The sequence below is a fragment of the Blennius ocellaris genome (genome assembly GCF_963422515.1).
Source record: "Blennius ocellaris genome assembly, chromosome: 9".
NCBI classification, from domain to species: Eukaryota; Metazoa; Chordata; class Actinopteri; order Blenniiformes; family Blenniidae; genus Blennius; species Blennius ocellaris.
In genome coordinates this window covers 5,625,363-5,643,109 of record NC_137658.1, presented here as the reverse complement: position 1 = coordinate 5,643,109, position 17,747 = coordinate 5,625,363, and the positions used below count along the sequence as shown (strand labels likewise).

General features: G+C 43.2%; 1 protein-coding gene across 4 annotated transcripts; it reads left to right on the top strand.

Annotated features, from left to right (window-relative positions):
- Positions 1-234: 234 nt before the first annotated feature.
- Positions 235-17,326, top strand: inppl1b (inositol polyphosphate phosphatase-like 1b). Of its 4 annotated transcripts, none has more exons than XM_080502608.1 (27): positions 235-1,338; positions 2,613-2,676; positions 4,493-4,631; positions 4,824-4,944; positions 5,148-5,288; positions 5,430-5,517; positions 6,029-6,106; positions 6,450-6,587; positions 6,708-6,822; positions 7,608-7,708; positions 7,807-7,909; positions 8,009-8,205; positions 8,465-8,582; positions 8,745-8,841; positions 8,965-9,103; positions 9,233-9,332; positions 9,499-9,587; positions 10,656-10,737; positions 11,543-11,632; positions 11,728-11,841; positions 11,925-12,013; positions 12,104-12,191; positions 12,564-12,716; positions 13,240-13,321; positions 14,207-15,002; positions 15,089-15,204; positions 15,803-17,326. In XM_080502608.1, exons 1-27 carry the CDS (start codon positions 1,196-1,198, stop codon positions 15,894-15,896), a joined length of 3,675 nt encoding a protein of 1,224 aa, XP_080358734.1. In that variant the 5' UTR covers positions 235-1,195; the 3' UTR covers positions 15,897-17,326. The 4 variants fall into 4 exon arrangements, with proteins under 4 accessions (XP_080358734.1, XP_080358732.1, XP_080358733.1 ...); XM_080502606.1 differs by having other exon boundaries at positions 12,104-12,218; XM_080502607.1 differs by having other exon boundaries at positions 5,145-5,288.
- Positions 17,327-17,747: the final 421 nt, after the last annotated feature.

Genomic DNA, 17,747 nt, shown 5'->3' with positions numbered 1-17,747 from the left:
GAGAGAGAGAGGGGGGGGGGTGTAGACAAAAATAGAGTGAGAGAGAAAAAGGAAGTAGACTGCTGTTTCACACAGTGGTGGTGAAGTTGAGCCCCTCACAAGAATTCTCCTGGCCGTGTCCGCCATCTGGAATGTCGAGTCACTTCCTCTGTCTGCTCTAACGGGGTTGTCCTCTGCCTCGCTGCTCCCTCCCTCTGCTCTGACAGCACTCCGAGGAACCGCTGGAGACCACGCCAGAGAGGACGCGACTCTCCTGACAAGACAAGCGGCGGCACACCAACATCCAGCATGAAAGTAAGACCCCCACCCGGATGTCGCCTCCATCCAAACAGACACGCCTTGGATGGGCTCTGCTCTTGGAAGAAGCAAAGACAACTGCAGTCATCAGCTCAACCTTTCTAGAGGGTGTTGCTTTTCCCTTATATGGCCACAGAGCTGGGAAATCATTTGAATTAGTCTGGTTTGTGTTGCATGCCTGTCTGGTTTTACTGCTGACTGAGTTCCATCTGGCGTGCGTCTCAGCACAGTGTGTATGCCGCTTGACTTGTTTGTTTTGCCATTCTTGGTTCTTCTTTTCCTTTTTCTTTGCATGTGGGGTTTTTGTTTTGGGACCAGAGGAGGGCTTGTGTTTGTGGTTGAGCTCGAGGCACCGTCATCGCCTCAGGGGGTGGCTTGCTCCATTCAGACTCGACTCACCGCGGTACCTTCCCCTTCGACCTGCGTCTCTTTCCCCTCCCTCACACATTGCAATGATGGCCTGTGTTTGTTGGAGCAACACACCCACCTGGGCAACACCCACTTTCAACTAAAAAAAAACTGAAACTGAGTCTCTCCGCACAAGGGTACAACCGTAAAGGTTAGACTGGAGCCTCTGCTGAGGAGCAGGCCGTCGTTGGATTGAAGTAGCCTCTCAATCGGGCTGGGTGCGACTTCGTTCTTCCTTCACCGCTGCAGGATGCGCGACCCAGAAGAAACCGAGCACGACCCAGGAAGTGCCAGCTGATGGGCTCGTCTGTTTGACCATGAAGAAAAAGATCATGGGAAGTTTTGTGACGCTACATTAAGATGACTCACCGCCCTGTGCTGCTGACGACTTGAGTGACGGACCGCCAGCGTGACGGCGTTGAAACATGCAGTGAATCGCAAGTTCGTCACCTCATGTGGACTTTCTTTAAGAATCCTTCTCCCGGTATTGATGGCCATGGCTGCGGCTGCATGGTATCATCGCGATATCAGCCGGGTGCACGCGGAGGACCTGCTGGCTCGGGCGGGAAGGGATGGCTGCTACCTTGTGAGAGACAGTGAGTCTGTGCCAGGAGCCTATGCATTGTGTCTGCTGTGAGTACACACACACACACACACACACACACACACACACACACACACACACACACACACACACACACACACACACACACACACACACAAACGTGCACGCACATATTCAACACGTTTACCTTAAGGATATACTCTTTTTGCTACTGCAGCTTTAGGTGTTCAGCGTTGTGATGGTAACATGTCATCAGTGCACCTGTCGCTATTTGTTGATGAGCAGCTCTTGTTAAATAATTACGTTGATCGAACACGGAAGATAAAATGCCGGGAGCTTTCTTTGCATTCAAAATACAACAATGTTACATACATTAATGAACATTCTGTATTTTATTTGTTCCGTCCCCTTGAAAATATTAAATAAATATGTCTATAGTTGATGGGGCTTTTTTGAAAAGAACCATTTAAGAAGTGACGCCTCGTGTACAACTATACAAGATTGCTTGTAAGATGTTTTGAATTTTGGCTAAAGGATTGGATAGCTGTTCATAAATTCATCCCTACTTAATGTCCTCATTTCTAAATTGATTCAGCAGCTTCACCCTGTCATATCCATCACTTTCACCATCATCTGCCAACAGGCAGCAAAAGAACTACTATGGCTAAAAGCGGTGTGTCCCGGCTGGGCCAACTTCACACGTACGCCCTCTGTAGACGAGACTGTCCTGTTAAAATAAAGCCCATCTCAAGCCAGTCAAACCCAGGCGTATGACTCCCTGTTTCCCCACTTACCCCTGTTTCTTCCCCGGGGCCCCTGAAAGTGGGCGGGAGCTCCAGCGACCGCACTACGCTGACTGCTCATCAGCCCAAGCCAGATACATTCCTGAAAGCTGAGCTTTGCTGCTCACAGCGCTCCCTCTTTCCCTTCAGCCTTTTTTCCCCCTCAGTATCTCATTCCCCTGGTTTAGTTTCAGTCACTTCTCTACAGTAGATATCTGTCCTCGGTTCGGCTGCCACAGCAGTCACACTTTGTCCACGCCACAGCGCAGTGGCCGATCGATTAAGGCTGCTGCTCATCCTTGTGTGCCGCATGAAACAAATTCTTGTGAAAGGATGCAGATGATGATCTAAGTGTCATCCACACAAGTGTAACTAAAAGCAGCTCTAATCATTAATGGTCTGCAAAACAACTGACTTATTGTCAGAAAAGTTGCAGCATCCTTAAGTCCAGGAATGAGACCCTTTTCAGATCAATAAATGAAAATCAATTTTCCCTGTGGATGCTTGCTTTTGTGTTCATCTGTAGTGCCACTGATACATGTTATTCTGGCCCTCCCAAGGTTTCAACGCCACGTTCACACCTACCGCATTCTCCCTGACACCGAAGGTCTCCTCGCAGTTCAGGTAAGTGTTTGTCAATACGTGACACTGAGCGCCGTGACTGAAAAGAGAATTGACTGGGTAAAGGAACACATAATAGATGTCAGAATCCTTGGCACAAACTGTACTCCCAGGCAGAAGCTGGCGGGATCAAATAATGGTTTGTTATTGCTGGTTGAGGGGAGAACAGGAGCATGTTTGTGTTTTCTCTCTCTAAGAGCTCTATTAGCACTGTTGTAGCTTTGTTGTTTGAATGGCATCTCCGCCATGTGGCTGCATGTTTGCTGCGTGAGCTCAACAGCACAGAGGAGAAATTGTTTTTTTTTTTTCATGTCTCAGAAATTCCTACTCAACACCCACACACTTGGTCATTGACCAACGGGTTTTCTTATTTGTTATGTGTATGTAAGGGGCTGTTTGTATTAGGCGTGATGAGCCTGTTGGATGCGATAGTTTCGAGGCCAGAGATGGTATGTGTCTGTTTTTGGTAGTCTGAGTGGGGTGGGCCAATTACTTAATTATTAGACCATAAAATCACACCAAAGCAGAGCTTACTGCACACATACATTCGAAGAAGATATAGATTTTTTTTTTTTTTTTTTGCCTTAACTACAAATTACCTGACCTTGTTTTTTTTTTTTTTTTCCTTTTTTTTCCCTTCTAAATAACTCTGTCTGCATATTAAAGTTCAATGACGAGTTTCATTGTCTGGCAGTTGTTTTTAAGCCTTTGACTTGGAAAAATCCTTTCCTCCTCCAATAAAGACCTGAAACTTGGTTGCTATTTCAGTTGTTTTTCCACTGCCATCAGTATAAACCTCCACTACGTATTTTCCCTCACTGGATTTGCTCCACTAACTCGCTAGTCGCATGCTTGCCTTTTTGTTTTTCCAAGAGGGCTGAGGGGGTATTTTAGGGCCAATTTTGTCTTTCACTGTCTCTCATTCTCTTTCATTCCTTTTTAATTGCTTTTCAAGAGACCCCTGTGGCACAGAAATACTATTTGGAGAGTTCCTGGCAGAACAGGACAGGTAGCTTAAGCCAAAAAATGGTTTCCCTCACCGAGAAATGAAAACAAAAATATCTAAAAATAGAGGACAGGAAAAGAGTTCATTCAGTGTTGTGGTCTAATGTGTGCCATCTTGGTTTTGTTGAGTTTCCTGCATTGCTGCTAGTTTTTAAGAGAAGCTTTACTTTGATTTAGTGGTTTAAGAGTATGATTATCTGCTAGAAAAATGCCCAGTGCAAACAGATATAGTAGATATAGATTGTTTTATGGGGGTACGGTTTCTTTTCTTTCCATCTGAACGTGAATCATGACAGCTAAGTGCTGTCACATCGCCAGGAGTACTCTGCCATTGATCGTTTAGGCCACAGCTTTCAGAATACCTTTGGGAGGCTTTTTATCACAGCACATCATCTGTATGGACCTTTTTCTGTCATGCAAACAAACACTTCTGCTTTATGGTATCAAGAAACATTTGCTTATAGGGATGGTGGGGGGGTAACAGTCCTGTGAGAGGCACCTAATAACAACCAGATAGGCCATACTTGTATAGTTGCATCTATTAAATAAAAATGTTTCTGAAGAGTTCATGTTCTTGAGTCATTATCATAGACAGCAGTAGATTTTCTTCAGTCTTTGTAGAAATAAACAAGGCATTGGCGCCTCAGCCTGATTACATTATATTTTAATCTCCCTAGATGTTTCTAGATATTTTGGCATGACAGTTTTAATGAACCTAATCTCAGTTTCTGAATGTGACATCACATTTATTTCAATATTTCTGAGTTTTTCAGTTGAATTGTAAGTGCTGCTGCCTTGTTTGTGTTTCTCATAGACTACACAGGGGGTGCAGGTGAATTGTTTCCGGACACTAGAGGACTTGGTGTTGGGGTACCAGCATCCCCACAAAGGTCTGGTCACTCCTCTGCTCTACCCCGTTCCTCGTGATACGGACGCCGGGGATGAGAGCTCAGGTAGGCCACCAGCTATTATTCACCAATTATCAACAAAACTTATATTTGATCATTGTACTATAATAACATAATGCTTTTTCATAAGACTTTGAAACAACAACTGCTCCAAGTCCCTCGTCTGAGAGCTGCAATATGTGCTGCAATATATTTTTGTTTTCTCTGCTGAACCGTCATTGTTGTGTGTTTGCGCAGATGATGAGAAACCGCCTCCTGTTCCAGCCTCCGTCAACACGACGCCTTTCACCGGACTCCCGGCAAAACCAGCCCCTCATACCGTGTTTTTGGATAAGTTGCAAGAACTGAACACATCCAGGTATAATTATTCAGTGTAAAAGTTTAACAGAAAAAAAAAAACATGTTTTAATTGGAGAGGAGCTCATCAATTCCCATACTGAGAGCTCATTTTTGCCGCATGCTAAGCTACTCTGATTATCAGCAGCAGCAGTGTCATTATAAGAGAACGTCTTTCGTATTTTCTAGAGTAGAGGCTAAATTGTCCGTTGTATTTGTTAGCAGTACTGCAGGTGAGGTGATTGGCCTGCTCAATGACTACCTCTTCAGTGAGCTGCCTCTTGACATTGAGAATGTGCATAAAGGGGCAACGACTCTATGTCACCTCAAGCGTACTCTCGGTGCAGCCTGCCAAGGTCTGAACAGGTAAGCGTCATTCCACACTGGATATCAACACTAAACTTAAGTTATGAACTGATGTTCTCACCACTGCTCTCCTCCCCTGCATGTAGTTGCCTGTCTCAATGGTAAAAAGTCTTTTAAACTGTGTATCCGATTGTTCCACAGTGAGATCGATCTGACTCTCTCAAGTCTGGAAACTCTCGCCAAAGTCTTCGACCATCCCAGCTGCTCTTTAACAGCCACCAAGGCACAGGTACAGGTCACCTTGCAGTATGCATTTAGTTTTAATGTCGTGAAAATTGCATCCAAGGTACAAACAAAAAAACTTAAGGACACGATTCCAAACTAAAGACTGAAGGAACAACACATTGCCTATCTAACTAATTATTCACTTCGTTTCCGGGTTGCATGCAGTCTGTCCAGAGTTGTCTGGACCGAGAAGCATCGACCACATCATAGAGTCAATACTGACAGCAAAGTAAAGCTGTTTGGCTCCGGAAGAGAAGATATAGCAAATTGTGGTGAATCCCACTTAGCTTCGCTGTTCATCCTATTAATGTGGCACCATTATAAAGGTGAAATAAATATGCTTCCCAATGTTATATCATTCAATGCCAAGAAGGATTGATTTAGGAAAGAAATAATCTTAAGGGATTCTTTTTGTTGTTGTTTCATCTCCAAAAATGTAATGAAGTGATAAGTCACAGTCGAAATGAATCTGTTGTGAACTCATTGTGTATTTTGTCTTGTGATTTGGATATAAGGGTCCAGAGATGGAGATGGACACCTTACTATGCAAGATCTCAGCTTTGGTCAGCCTCCTCTCTTCGCTGGAGAAAAAGGTGTGTTCATATTCATTATTAAAAGCGCTTCTACAGCGCAGAGGAAACTGAAACACCAGAAGTGGTTCAAGCGTAGTTTTCGATTCACTGCTCTCGAGAACAAGCCAGATGTGAACGGAAATGCTCGTGTTTTTGTTGTTGCGAAAAGGCAACAATATAGTGGCTTTTCTTGACAATGGTCATACTGTCAGTGACTGAGCATAAAAGCAAAAAAAAAAAAAAAGAAGAGAGACAGAACGTCAGTTTCTGAGTTTTTTTTCACTCACAAATAAAACACAAATCCTCCTTGTTTTGGAAAACTGAACTTAGATTTGAACGCTGCAATGTTGTTTTGCCTATAAAGGTATTAAAAGCACTACAAGACGCGGTGACCAATCACAATTTGGCAGTGCAACCTAACCCACCCCCTCCTGAACCGACACCCCCCATTGCGTCACCTGTGAAGAACAACGTCAGGCAGCTGCCGGTCCACTCCTTTCGGGTGAGTCGATGCAAAAAAAAAAAGATCTCACAACCTGTAAAGTTCTGATCGAAATCTGTTTTCAGACAATGAGTCATATTAATTGACCTCTTATGCTTTATATCTTCTTTGTTGCTGCAGGTGAAGATGGTGAGGTACGGCAGGCAGACTGTTTCTGTGGATGTGGACACAGGAGTGCTGCTTTTTGACAGAAAGGCCGGCTCGTTCGGTATAGAGAGGGTGTCGCATGACAGAAGTAAGAAAAACACTGTCCAGATACGTTGGCATGCCCTTCTCTTGTAACTATTTTATGACTGGAAATATACTCATTAATTCATAAGAGTAAGAGCAACTTTGAGAAAAGATATTTTACAATCCAAACTGGTCTATTGTTACCAGCTTAAAGTTTCCTCTAGCCATCAACCTTCTATTTTTCATTTCCTTTATTTTCCCACAATTTCTCACATACAACCAGGGATTTTGACTTGCACATGAATTATCCAAATGTGAAAAAATTGACACCCAAAAAGGCTTGGAGCTTATCATGCTGGGCTACAAACAATATCTTGTTGACAACCGTAGATTAAAGTAAAAAAAAAAAAAAAGCCACAATAGGCTGATCATCAGCTGATCACAGGTTTAAGACCACGGCCATATAAAAAGAGGAAACTGAACCAAAACTGTCAAAAAAGGTCTCAGCAGTCAATATTATTTAAGCGGCTGTCATAGTAGTCAACCTCTGCAGCGAAGGTGTGATGAGAGAGCTGGTGCAGCTCAGCGATTCTTCCACATTCTGCCATCAGGGAGTCACAACAGTGTTCGATAGAATGTCGCATTTTTATGCATACATTCTGACTTTCTGTGGCCTCAGACGTTCGAGGAGCTGGTATATAGACAAGCTTACTTTCCCTGCTACCTGATCTCCTCTCCTGCTTCTTCTTTTTTAACTTTGCAGCTGCACTTACAACTGTTAAAATCCACCAGGACAGAATATTTCAGGAGTCATTTGAAGTATGTCACGATGTCATTTTGTGCTTTCAGTCCTTCAGATTGTCAAGTTCCAGAGCAGTCCAGCCAAAGTGCGCATGGTGGTTGACAGTCATCACAACACACCGAGAGAAATGGCTTTTGAGAGTGCACGGGTGAGGCAAAAAAAGAAAAAGAAAAAAAAATAACAAGGACTGTTATTTCCTTGGAGTCTGTAATTTCCCTAAGCATGATTTGCTGTCATGTCTTTCAGAAATGTGACTCCTTCTGCCACCTCCTCCAGCTAATGAGAACACGGCACTGTCAGCGGAGTGAACCTGACATGGTCTCTGTGTTCGTTGGCTCCTGGAATATGGGTAATAAGCGGTGATGTGATGTCAGCTTTTTACACTGGAAAACTGGGTGCACAAATAGATTTATAAAAAGAGGGCTTATTTTTCTTTACTGAATTGCAGGTGGCTCCCCACCTCCTCGAAGTCTGCAGTCGTGGGTGACTAGTTGTGGTTTGGGACACACACCCGATGAGTCCATCTCACTTCTCCCCCATGATATATACGCTTTAGGAAGTCAGGAAAACCCTCAGGGGGAGAGGGAATGGACAGAGCATGTCAAAGCAACTCTCCGCAGCTACACTCACGTCGACTTTAAACAGGCAAGTCTATTTCTACTCAAAATTCCATGTATGTTTGTTCAATCGTATAATTTGTACACATATTTATGTCAAAATGAAATATTTAAGTCAGTTGTATCCAATAAGTCTGAGTCCAAAAAAATTCACTCACTTCCTGATTGGATGATCTGAAGTTGAAAAGGAAGTTTTTAACTTCACATTTGGATGCACATGACTTTAAAATAGATAAACTCTGTTACAAGGCCCGATGAGGGTTGTAATGTCTCCCATCGTCCCGTAGGTGGCAGTGCAGTCCCTCTGGAACATGAGGCTGGCCGTGTTTGTGAAGCCTGAGCATGAGAGTCGCATCAGCCATGTGAACACAGCCAGTGTGAAGACTGGCTTGGGCAACACACTGGGTACACTGTCCTTCACCATCTCAGCATCACAAATACACACAGGACAAGTCGAGGAAGTGCAGAGAACCACGGCTGACAGCCCGACGCGTCCTTGTGTGATTAACCACAACAAAAGGCGCCTTGATAACGCAGAGATTAAAGTTTGATCCGTACATGTTTCAGGAAACAAAGGCGCCGTAGGGGTCTCCTTCCTCTTCAATGGGACATCCTTTGGGTTTGTGAACTGTCACCTGACCTCTGGGAGTGAGAAAGTCATCAGGTGCAGTGTGTGTAAGAAGCATGTGTTTGTACTCTAGTGTCATTTCTTTGCCTTATTTGAAGACATTTTTTTGTTTTGTTTGTTTGTTTGTGTTTCCTGTCTTGCATGACATCTGTTGTTCAGGAGGAACCAGAACTTTGTGGACATCCTCCGGCTGCTTTCTCTGGGTGACAAGCAGCTTGGTGCTTTCGACATCAGCCTCCGCTTCACTCATCTCTTCTGGTGCGGTGACCTCAACTACAGGCTTGACTTGGACGTTCAGGTCAGGCCGTGGAGTTTCACTTCCCTCTCATTGTTTTCGTATTCTGATATTGTATGTGGAATAATAGTTACTTGAGAAATTCCACACGTTCACGCGCCTGCTTCTTTCTGGCCCCTCTTAACTGCACAGGACATCCTGAAACATGTGTCCAAGAGGGAGTTTGAGGAGCTCATGTGTGCAGACCAGCTGACCCGAGAGAGGCACAAGAGGAAGGCCTTTCTCAATTTCAGTGAGTTTCAGTTTGCGTTTGCACCGTGCAAATCACTATCATTCAGATATCTTTTCATCTCTCAAGCAGTATGTTCTAATTACACAGTAAAATCTTGTCTTTTTTTTTTTTTTTTACCCCCTCTTTGTTTTTCTCTGCTTTCTTCCTGTGTGTTGTCGCGGTTAAGAGGAAGAGAAGATAGCATTTCCACCCACTTATCGGTATGAGAGGGGATCCAGAGACTGCTACCTCTGGCAGAAGTACAAGACCTCAGGAGTGAGTCATTTCTTGTCGCACGGAATTGTATCAGGAAAGCAGGACGATGCATTTCACAAACCACTTCAAGCACAGTGCAGAGGATGCATTGTAACAATGAAAACTTTGTTCACATGCTGCTCGTATGCAAGAATTCTTTAACTCCATTAACTGAGTCATATGCTTTACTTTCCTCACTGGAGTTGGACTGATAGGGTCCAAAATATATTATCATTTTACATAAACATGCCTATTTATCTTGTATTCTAAATTACATTTTCTGTCCAACTTTCAACCTGAAGATTTGATGTTTGAGAGTCAAACTCATTAGAACAGAGCGACATTCCGTCTGATTTATTCTCAGTTGGGTCCCCTCAGTAAAATGACAGTTTACATATAAATTCTAGCACCTCCTCAATTTTAGATTTTGTTGGAAAATATTAGTAGATAAAACATTCATTCCACTTTCTGCTTTTCAAAGCACAGTTCTGCTGCAGCATTTATCATGGATGTTTCTACAAGCTTGCCATTGTGGTACGGTTATTGGTGATGCTATATGGCAGGAAACAAGGCAGCGGTAGCTTCCCCTGCCGTTCAGAGTTACACTGTTACCGAGGCAAATTACAAACTGTGGCTATTTTCCATTCCCAGAGAAAATTCCAGTAATGTCCCCATAGTGATTTCTACATTTTAAAAGGTCACCGTGCGGGTCAAATTGCATCGTCGTGCGAGCTTGTTTTGGCCTGTGGCCTCATGTTTGACACCTCGGCTCTAAACACACAATACAGAGACTGTACTACTGAGTAAAACTACAGAGAAAATATCCAGGTTTTTTTTTTCCCCCTATGTATTCATCTCTTATGGAATCATTCATTTGTAACGTAATCCTACTGACGCCGTCTGTCGGGACTGCGACAGCTGCTGGCCTCATCACTAAAAATAGAAGGTTAAAAATTAACCTTGCGTCTAAAACCGGAATGTCTGGCATAAACAGAAATGATGGTACACTTCAGGACACAATATATATTTGTATGTGCATGTGGAGGTGCTGTATGTTACAGAGCAGACTCATGAAATCTGTGTGTGCAGGTGCGGGTCAATGTTCCCTCGTGGTGTGACAGGATTCTGTGGAAGTCTTACCCAGAGACACACATCATCTGCACTGCATACGGTAAGATCCCGTGATTTTAATCGATCAGTCGACTTTTATTTGTATTGCATTATATGTACAAACGTAATGCAACACAAAGTGCTTCACATTATAACACTCCAGCTCCTCCACCCCTCCCACTTCTACACTGAGAGCAATCAACAAGCAGCTCTTTAGATATTGAGAGGCAACTTGTGCGGCACAGGTAGAAGATGCAAGCTCAACACAGATAACCTGCAGTGTATTCATTATGAAGCAAGAGTCCCAGCTTCGGCCCGACCGTGCGTCTTGCATGGTAGTTTATAAGGTTGCAATCCTCAGCGGTGCCAATATGATGCAGTCTCATTCACATCGCAGGACAATAAACCCTGAAAAAGGAAGAACCAACAAACCTTATCGACAATCTGATGACTTTCTTAGATTTGAAAAATGGACCTAATGTATTTGCTGGTGACTGTAAATGCAAACAAGCAATCAGCAAGTACAAAAAGGATGCCTAAACTAAATTTATGACAGTTGTAAATTCACAATGGTGGCAAGCCTCCGAAACCTGGTGGATTTTTATTTTTTTTTTCCATTGGTATCACTGGGTTGTCGGTGCAACCCTAACAACGGTAAACCCCAACATCCCGGCCTGTGGTTCATAAAGAAACAAGGTCATTTCCTCTGTTTTAACCATCACTTGTGTATTTGACTATGTTCAGCAAACAATCAAACCAACTTTTAATGTTGAAAGTTTACTAAAGCGTTATGGCACATATTTACAAGGAATATGATATTCAGAGTCGCTCTTCTATGCAGTAATAAATGATTGGTCTTTTACCAGGTTGCACAGATGACATCTTCACAAGTGATCACTCGCCTGTGTTCGCCACCTTCCAAGTGGGAGTGACGTCCCAATGCAGCTCCAAAGCAGGTGAACTCACTGTGTTTCCCCACTTTTCGAGCACAAACATGTGAAACCTGCCTGAATCCATTTTGTAAACATCATTGTCTCTTCAATTTAAACAGATCCAAACTCCGGCATTGAGAGAGCCTGGATTGAGCTCGAAGGCATTGAAGCTATTGTGAAGACTGCGAGCAAAGCAAAGTTCTTCATTGAATTTCATTCCTCGTGCCTTGAAGGTATGGCATCACAACAAAAAGACATTTTCATGCAGCATTGTGCAGCACAAGGGCAGAAATTCTTTCATATCTTTTCTGTGCAGAGACGCGACGCTCCAGCGAGAATGACGCGCAGAGCTGCGAGGTTCCCGGGTTTCTTAAACTGGGCTGGTCTTTCAAACATCTGCCAAAGGTCAGCAGCTCTGGAGAAGAAAAAAAAAAAAAATCGATGTTGTTTGTTGCTTAAATCTTTTTGGTAACCTGTAGTGTCCGTTGGTCTTAGCTCCTTCCAATCATGTCGGACATGGAGTATCTTCAGGACCAACACCTGCTGCTGTCTGTGAAGTCTTGTGATGGATTTGAATCATACGGTTGGTCACGTCTCTCGCCTGTCTTCTGTAATTATGCCATTCAAAACTGTTCATTTTGATTTCAATAATTATTTTGGTTTACCCCCAAAACACAAGGCCTCGTTGTTATTTCTCGTCAACTAAAATCAGATGTAACTGTCGGGATTGTCACATTTTGTTCATTTGACAGATTTGAAGATATTTGCAAAACGCAGAAAATAAACCACAACTTTATTTAATGCATGTTCATTACAAAAATCTGTAGCAATTATTGTATTTTGAACGGTCAAAACTGGAATGAAGCTACAAGTAGGCACCAAATCAAACCTCCTACAGTGAGTAGATGTTGCTAAATGGAGTGTTACAACCATGTGATGGAAATCTTGGCTCCAGGCGAATGCTGTGTGGCTCTCCGCTCTCTCACCGGCGCGTCAGAGCAATTTGAGACGTTCCTGAGTCACCGGGGAGAGGAGATGGGCTCCATACGAGGACGAGTCCGAATCCACGTGCCGAAAGAGAGGCGAGGAACCCGGGAGAAGATCTATGGTGGGTGAGCCTCACCAGGTTCTTCTCTTGATCTCTGCGCCGGCTTGCACTGTCACTTCCCACTAAACTTTCATCTCCACTGTCACTGCATCCTTTTCACTCTCCTGTGAGTCTTACATTGCTTCCTCTTATTTGGTTCCTCAATGATCGCTGGCTTGGCTTTACACTTGCTGGTATCTATCGACCGCTTCCTCTTTTGGCTCCTGACTGACTGACCCTGACCAGAAGCATCCTGAGACACTGAAACAGGACAGATGGGTATTAAACCACCAGGTCAGGCACGACACACACGCACACACACACACACGCACACACACACACACACACACACACACACACACACACACACACACACACACACACACACACACACACACACACACACACACACACACACACACACACACACACACACACACACACACACACGCTGAGTGATGATTGCCATTGTCAACCTTTGACCTATGACAAAAACATTGAAGACATTATGAAATAAGCTTCCTGTCACTTTGACTTCTTCCAGAATGGCTCCATTTAGAGAAAGACAACAAAGGTCCCGGCAGGGGACACATGTCTCCCGCGGTGACACGGCTGCCAATAAACAGGTGAGAACCTCCTTTTGATTAGCCGTACAGTGGATCCCCTCCGCGCTGTCGGATTGGCTGGACTCCACATTCCTGTTCGTCTTTTGAACGAAACGGGTGCAGAAGATGAGCGTTGATGGCTATTTGATGGCGTGACACAAAGAACCAAACCGACGTTAAGCCATGTTAACAAGCCCTTTAGTTGTTTATGCTTTTTATTTTCGTCTTGGGAGCATTGGGCTGCTCCACATTTCAAAATCAACTGCAGAGGAATCCGAAAGTGTGAGAGGTTACTTTACTCAGATATGAGGGAGACACAGCCAGAGGCTATCGTGATGAATAAAATACTGTTGATAAACAGGATTTCGACGAGGCTTGCAAGCATTCCTTTATGCTGTTGTTGACATTGATACCCACTATTACTAGTAAATGGCATTTCCAAAGTCGAAATACAAGCCATATTGGTACAGTATGAAGGTCGTTGAATGAGGTTTATAACCCTGAGTAATCATTTTGTTGTTTCTTTTATGACTGTGTGCAACATTTCTGTGCTCCTTTGGAGCTTAATGCCACTTGACTTTACCTTTTCACATGACATTTGTATTTCTGAAGATCACATTGCATCTGTCAGGTGTTGCATCCTAATAATTTATTTCACACTTGAGGGAGAGTTAATGTACAGGTTGTTTGAGGTCTTCATGGGTTAAAGTTACTTCCGCAACTATAAGAGATTGATGTTTAGTGTTTTTTGTGTCTTATAAGCTTTTAAGTTCATGCCTTATGGGTTATTTGACAGTCAGTTAAAGTCTGGATACTGTGTTCCAGTGATTATTGAAGAAAAACGGCACAAACGCTGAAGTGACTGATAATTGGAGGGATTTAACGAGACTTGCAAATTCCTTGCAGGTCCACTGTGGTCCCTCTCAAACTGACTACGAGCAGCTACACCAACCCTGCCTACTTCATCTTTGAAGGTGTGTCGGTGCCCCGCCAGGCGGAGGAGGCTCTCCCTCAGCGGCGGGACCCTCAAGTGATCTGGTCTGGTAACGAGGCCTTGCAGCTCCCAAAAGTGTCGGGGCGACCGGGATTCGACAGAAGACCCTGTCGCCGATCTGACTTCACAGAAATCGAAATTCCAGCTGTCTTGCCCCAGTACACGCCAAGCAACGACCTCCAGGCGACACAGAACAGCTCCTCCTACCAGCTCTTCCCCGCCAAGAAACCATCTCCTATACTGTCGCCCTCTAGTAAAGTCATCTCGCATTATCAGGAACAGACTGCAAAACCCAGAGATAAATACCAAGTTAAAAATGCAGTTCTGGATGCCGTACAGCCAGAAAGCAACGCGAGGAACCTCTACATGAATCACTCTGCAATAATCAGAGAAAAATGTGGAAGAAATCAACACCAAGTTCTTCCAGAGAGGACCAATCCTGTAAAAGCAACCAAGGCGCCATCAGCGTTCCCTTACAGCCCCACTCACGCGGGACTCCGTCAGGCCTCTGTTCCCTGGATGGTGGATCTGCAGCCCCCACCATCCACGGGAGACAACTCACTCACTGCTTTGCAAATCGCAAAATCGCTCAGCGAAGTTGACTTCTTCCCCACAGAGACGAGGGGCCCGTCAATAACCAGCCAGAGGCCCGGTTATAGAAACGGCCCTCCCATGCATGGAGATAGAGGCTACAGGTGGGAGAAAGAGGTATGATCCTGCTCTCAGAGATGGATTTTAAGAGGTATTGCTCATCATTTGTTGTAAAACTTGACTTTTCATTTGCTCCAATGTAGGTGTCAGTCCTCCAAGGCGCACCAGAGACGGTGCGAGAGCTTCTCAGCACTCTCGGCCTTCAGAAATACACCCTGGGACTTCGCCTCAACGGCTGGGATGATCTGGATTATTTCAGGTAAATTGAATTCCAAAAGAGAAGATTCCCAATACTGGTTCCTCTTATTTCATAATTCCAAGAGTGATTAAGTGCAAAGATTAATCCTGAGCTTAGACACCTACAGCTTCTTTCAGTGTTAATCAAATTGAAGCAGTTCAAGTTCAAGTTCAAGTCGACTGACTCACTTTATGATGTAATAACGATTATTACAATAAATGGAGAAAATTTTTTTTAGAACGTAATATTAAAGGTTTTTACATTTTGGGGGTAGGGTCTGGGGGTGATTCTTTTTTTCAGTGAGTATCATGAAATACCATTTCCTGAATAGAGGCACAGATTACATTCAAAGAAATGGTGAATTATTGCTATTCTGATATCTTAGAAAGCTCTCTCTTTCTTTGACAGTGTCCGGATATGTTTGAACTTTCCCACTTTTCAGATACACTTGAATGTGCTTGACTTTATAAAAAAGAAGAAGAAAGAAATCTGTATTGAGAAGCTATTGACGAAAAATATAACACTACAAAGTTCAACTCAAAGTTTTTTGGAGTAAAAACGTTTGAACTGTGTATGGATTTTTAATTAAGCTTAATTAAAGACTGTTTTTCATCCACAGTGGCATAACTGAGGAGGATCTATGTGCTGCAGGAGTCACGAACCCTTCACACCGCCGCAGGATACTGGAGAGCCTGCCCAGGAACTGGAACTGACATCGAGAGATGAAAAATCATTATTGGTACAAAACCATCAAACTGTAGTCTTTTTTTTGGGAAATGGAGGAACAGTTTGAACTGAAAGGAGGACAGTCTGATCAGATCGTCAGTCACGTCAGATGGGGCTCTGCCACCTTTTCATTCGCCCCTTCAGGACGCTAATAAGAGTTTGTGGGTGTGAACACAGCAACGAGAAGAGAATGCAGCAAGCACCCATGGCAGAGTCTGATTTTATCTTCAGTCCATGTTGACTGATGTTGAAAGGCCTAAGTGTCACCGACAACAGATAGCCTTGATTCTCCAGCTATAGATGCGTAAGCAAACATCGACGATGGTAAAGCGGTCTCACTGATTCGATTTTCAGTGATTTTGTTTTTTTTTCAAATGACTATAAAAAGCCTTCCTCTGGTTTTACAGTGAATGTTTACCTTCCACCTTCATCCCTTCTACTGTGTGCTTCTATTACACTGCTATCAATGAGCCTGGACCTTGTAAAAGCACTCCATTAAACCTGTCGCGCATAAAATCCATCCATAATCTGGAAGATTGTCTGGGAAGCTGGTGCAGTAAAACCCGCCATATGTCATCTTGTTTACCATCTGATATTGTCACTATCGTGTCACTTAATCAGCACCTACGTCCCCCCCCCCCCCGTGCCTGCTCTATGCAACGTTTCATTCCGTGCCGTTGAGCGGTGAGGAGAAAATCTCATCTTCACGTGTCTGTTTTTCCATTTCACAACACGGATCACGGCTTCACGCTGCCTGTCTCTTCGATGCAGCCGTCTCAGTGGTAAAATATCACGTGGGTGACTGCAGAGGTTTCTGTCACGAGTGGAAAACTTGTAAAATCAGTTATACATTTTAAAAAATTAAATTAAAAAAGTGTTTTACATCAAGAAGGGGAACATTCAAACTCTATACAAAGAAGCTCCCATTCCCAATCCAAACTTGAACCACTACTCCACTACTTTGATTTTTATATTAAAAAATTATTTTTTTGTGCAATTTTATGTTTCTGACCTGCTCTTCCACAGTGTCTTTAACTTGATTGTCTCATTGTCATAAGTGGGGGGGGAAATTGACATAAAAACATTTCATTTATGTTCTTAAAAAGTATATTCAGGTATCTGCACTTTGCTGTATTAGTTCATTCCGCCTTCCACCTTTTGTGGAACTTGTGTGTGAAAGGCTTCAGAAGACAAAGATGACTTGACACGGATGAGGGAAGGAGGCTTGACCACATGAAGAAATGACCTCATGATATAGAGTGATCTACATTTACATCCATGGTCTGAATTGAAACAAAACGTTTAAAGTTGTGGTTTAAAAACTTTGGGAAGCCACCTGAGCTGTCTAACCCTTCTTACTTGTAAACTTTCAGTACATTTTATATTCTGTACAGTTGTGTGTTGATGTGAGTAAAGACGTTGCATTGTTATTTCATTTTTCATCTGTTTTTATTTTTTTTCCAGAAATATTATAGACAATAGTGGGAAAAAAAAAATCTGACATAAATGACGACCAGCAACAAAGGTTCATGGTATTTCCCTTTTTTTCCCTTCAGAAGTAGTTCAGATTAATGCTAAAACTTTGTGCAACTTTGAGTATTTTCTTATATGCCACCTAAATCCACCCCTGAACGATACACTTAAATAGAAGTATATAAAGTACAGAGACTTCTTTACCACATCTCCATATTTTGTGAGAACTTTGTCTTTTGCTCACTACATTTGAACACAAATATCTGTACCTCTTCTTCTGAGATCGTCAAAACTGACTCATTACATGTTTCCTCTATGGGAGTGAGTCAAAGCGGCTGATGGTTAAAAAAAAAAAGAAAACGATT

Excerpts from the sequence above, each read along its gene's own strand:
- inppl1b (XM_080502605.1), top strand. The coding sequence starts at position 1,196 with ATGGCCATGGCTGCGGCTGCATGGTATCATCGCGATATCAGCCGGGTG. Across the intron at positions 6,588-6,707 it reads TGCCGGTCCACTCCTTTCGG|GTGAAGATGGTGAGGTACGG; the intron begins GTGAGTCGATGC and ends TTGTTGCTGCAG. Across the intron at positions 15,003-15,088 it reads GCTACAGGTGGGAGAAAGAG|GTGTCAGTCCTCCAAGGCGC; the intron begins GTATGATCCTGC and ends GCTCCAATGTAG.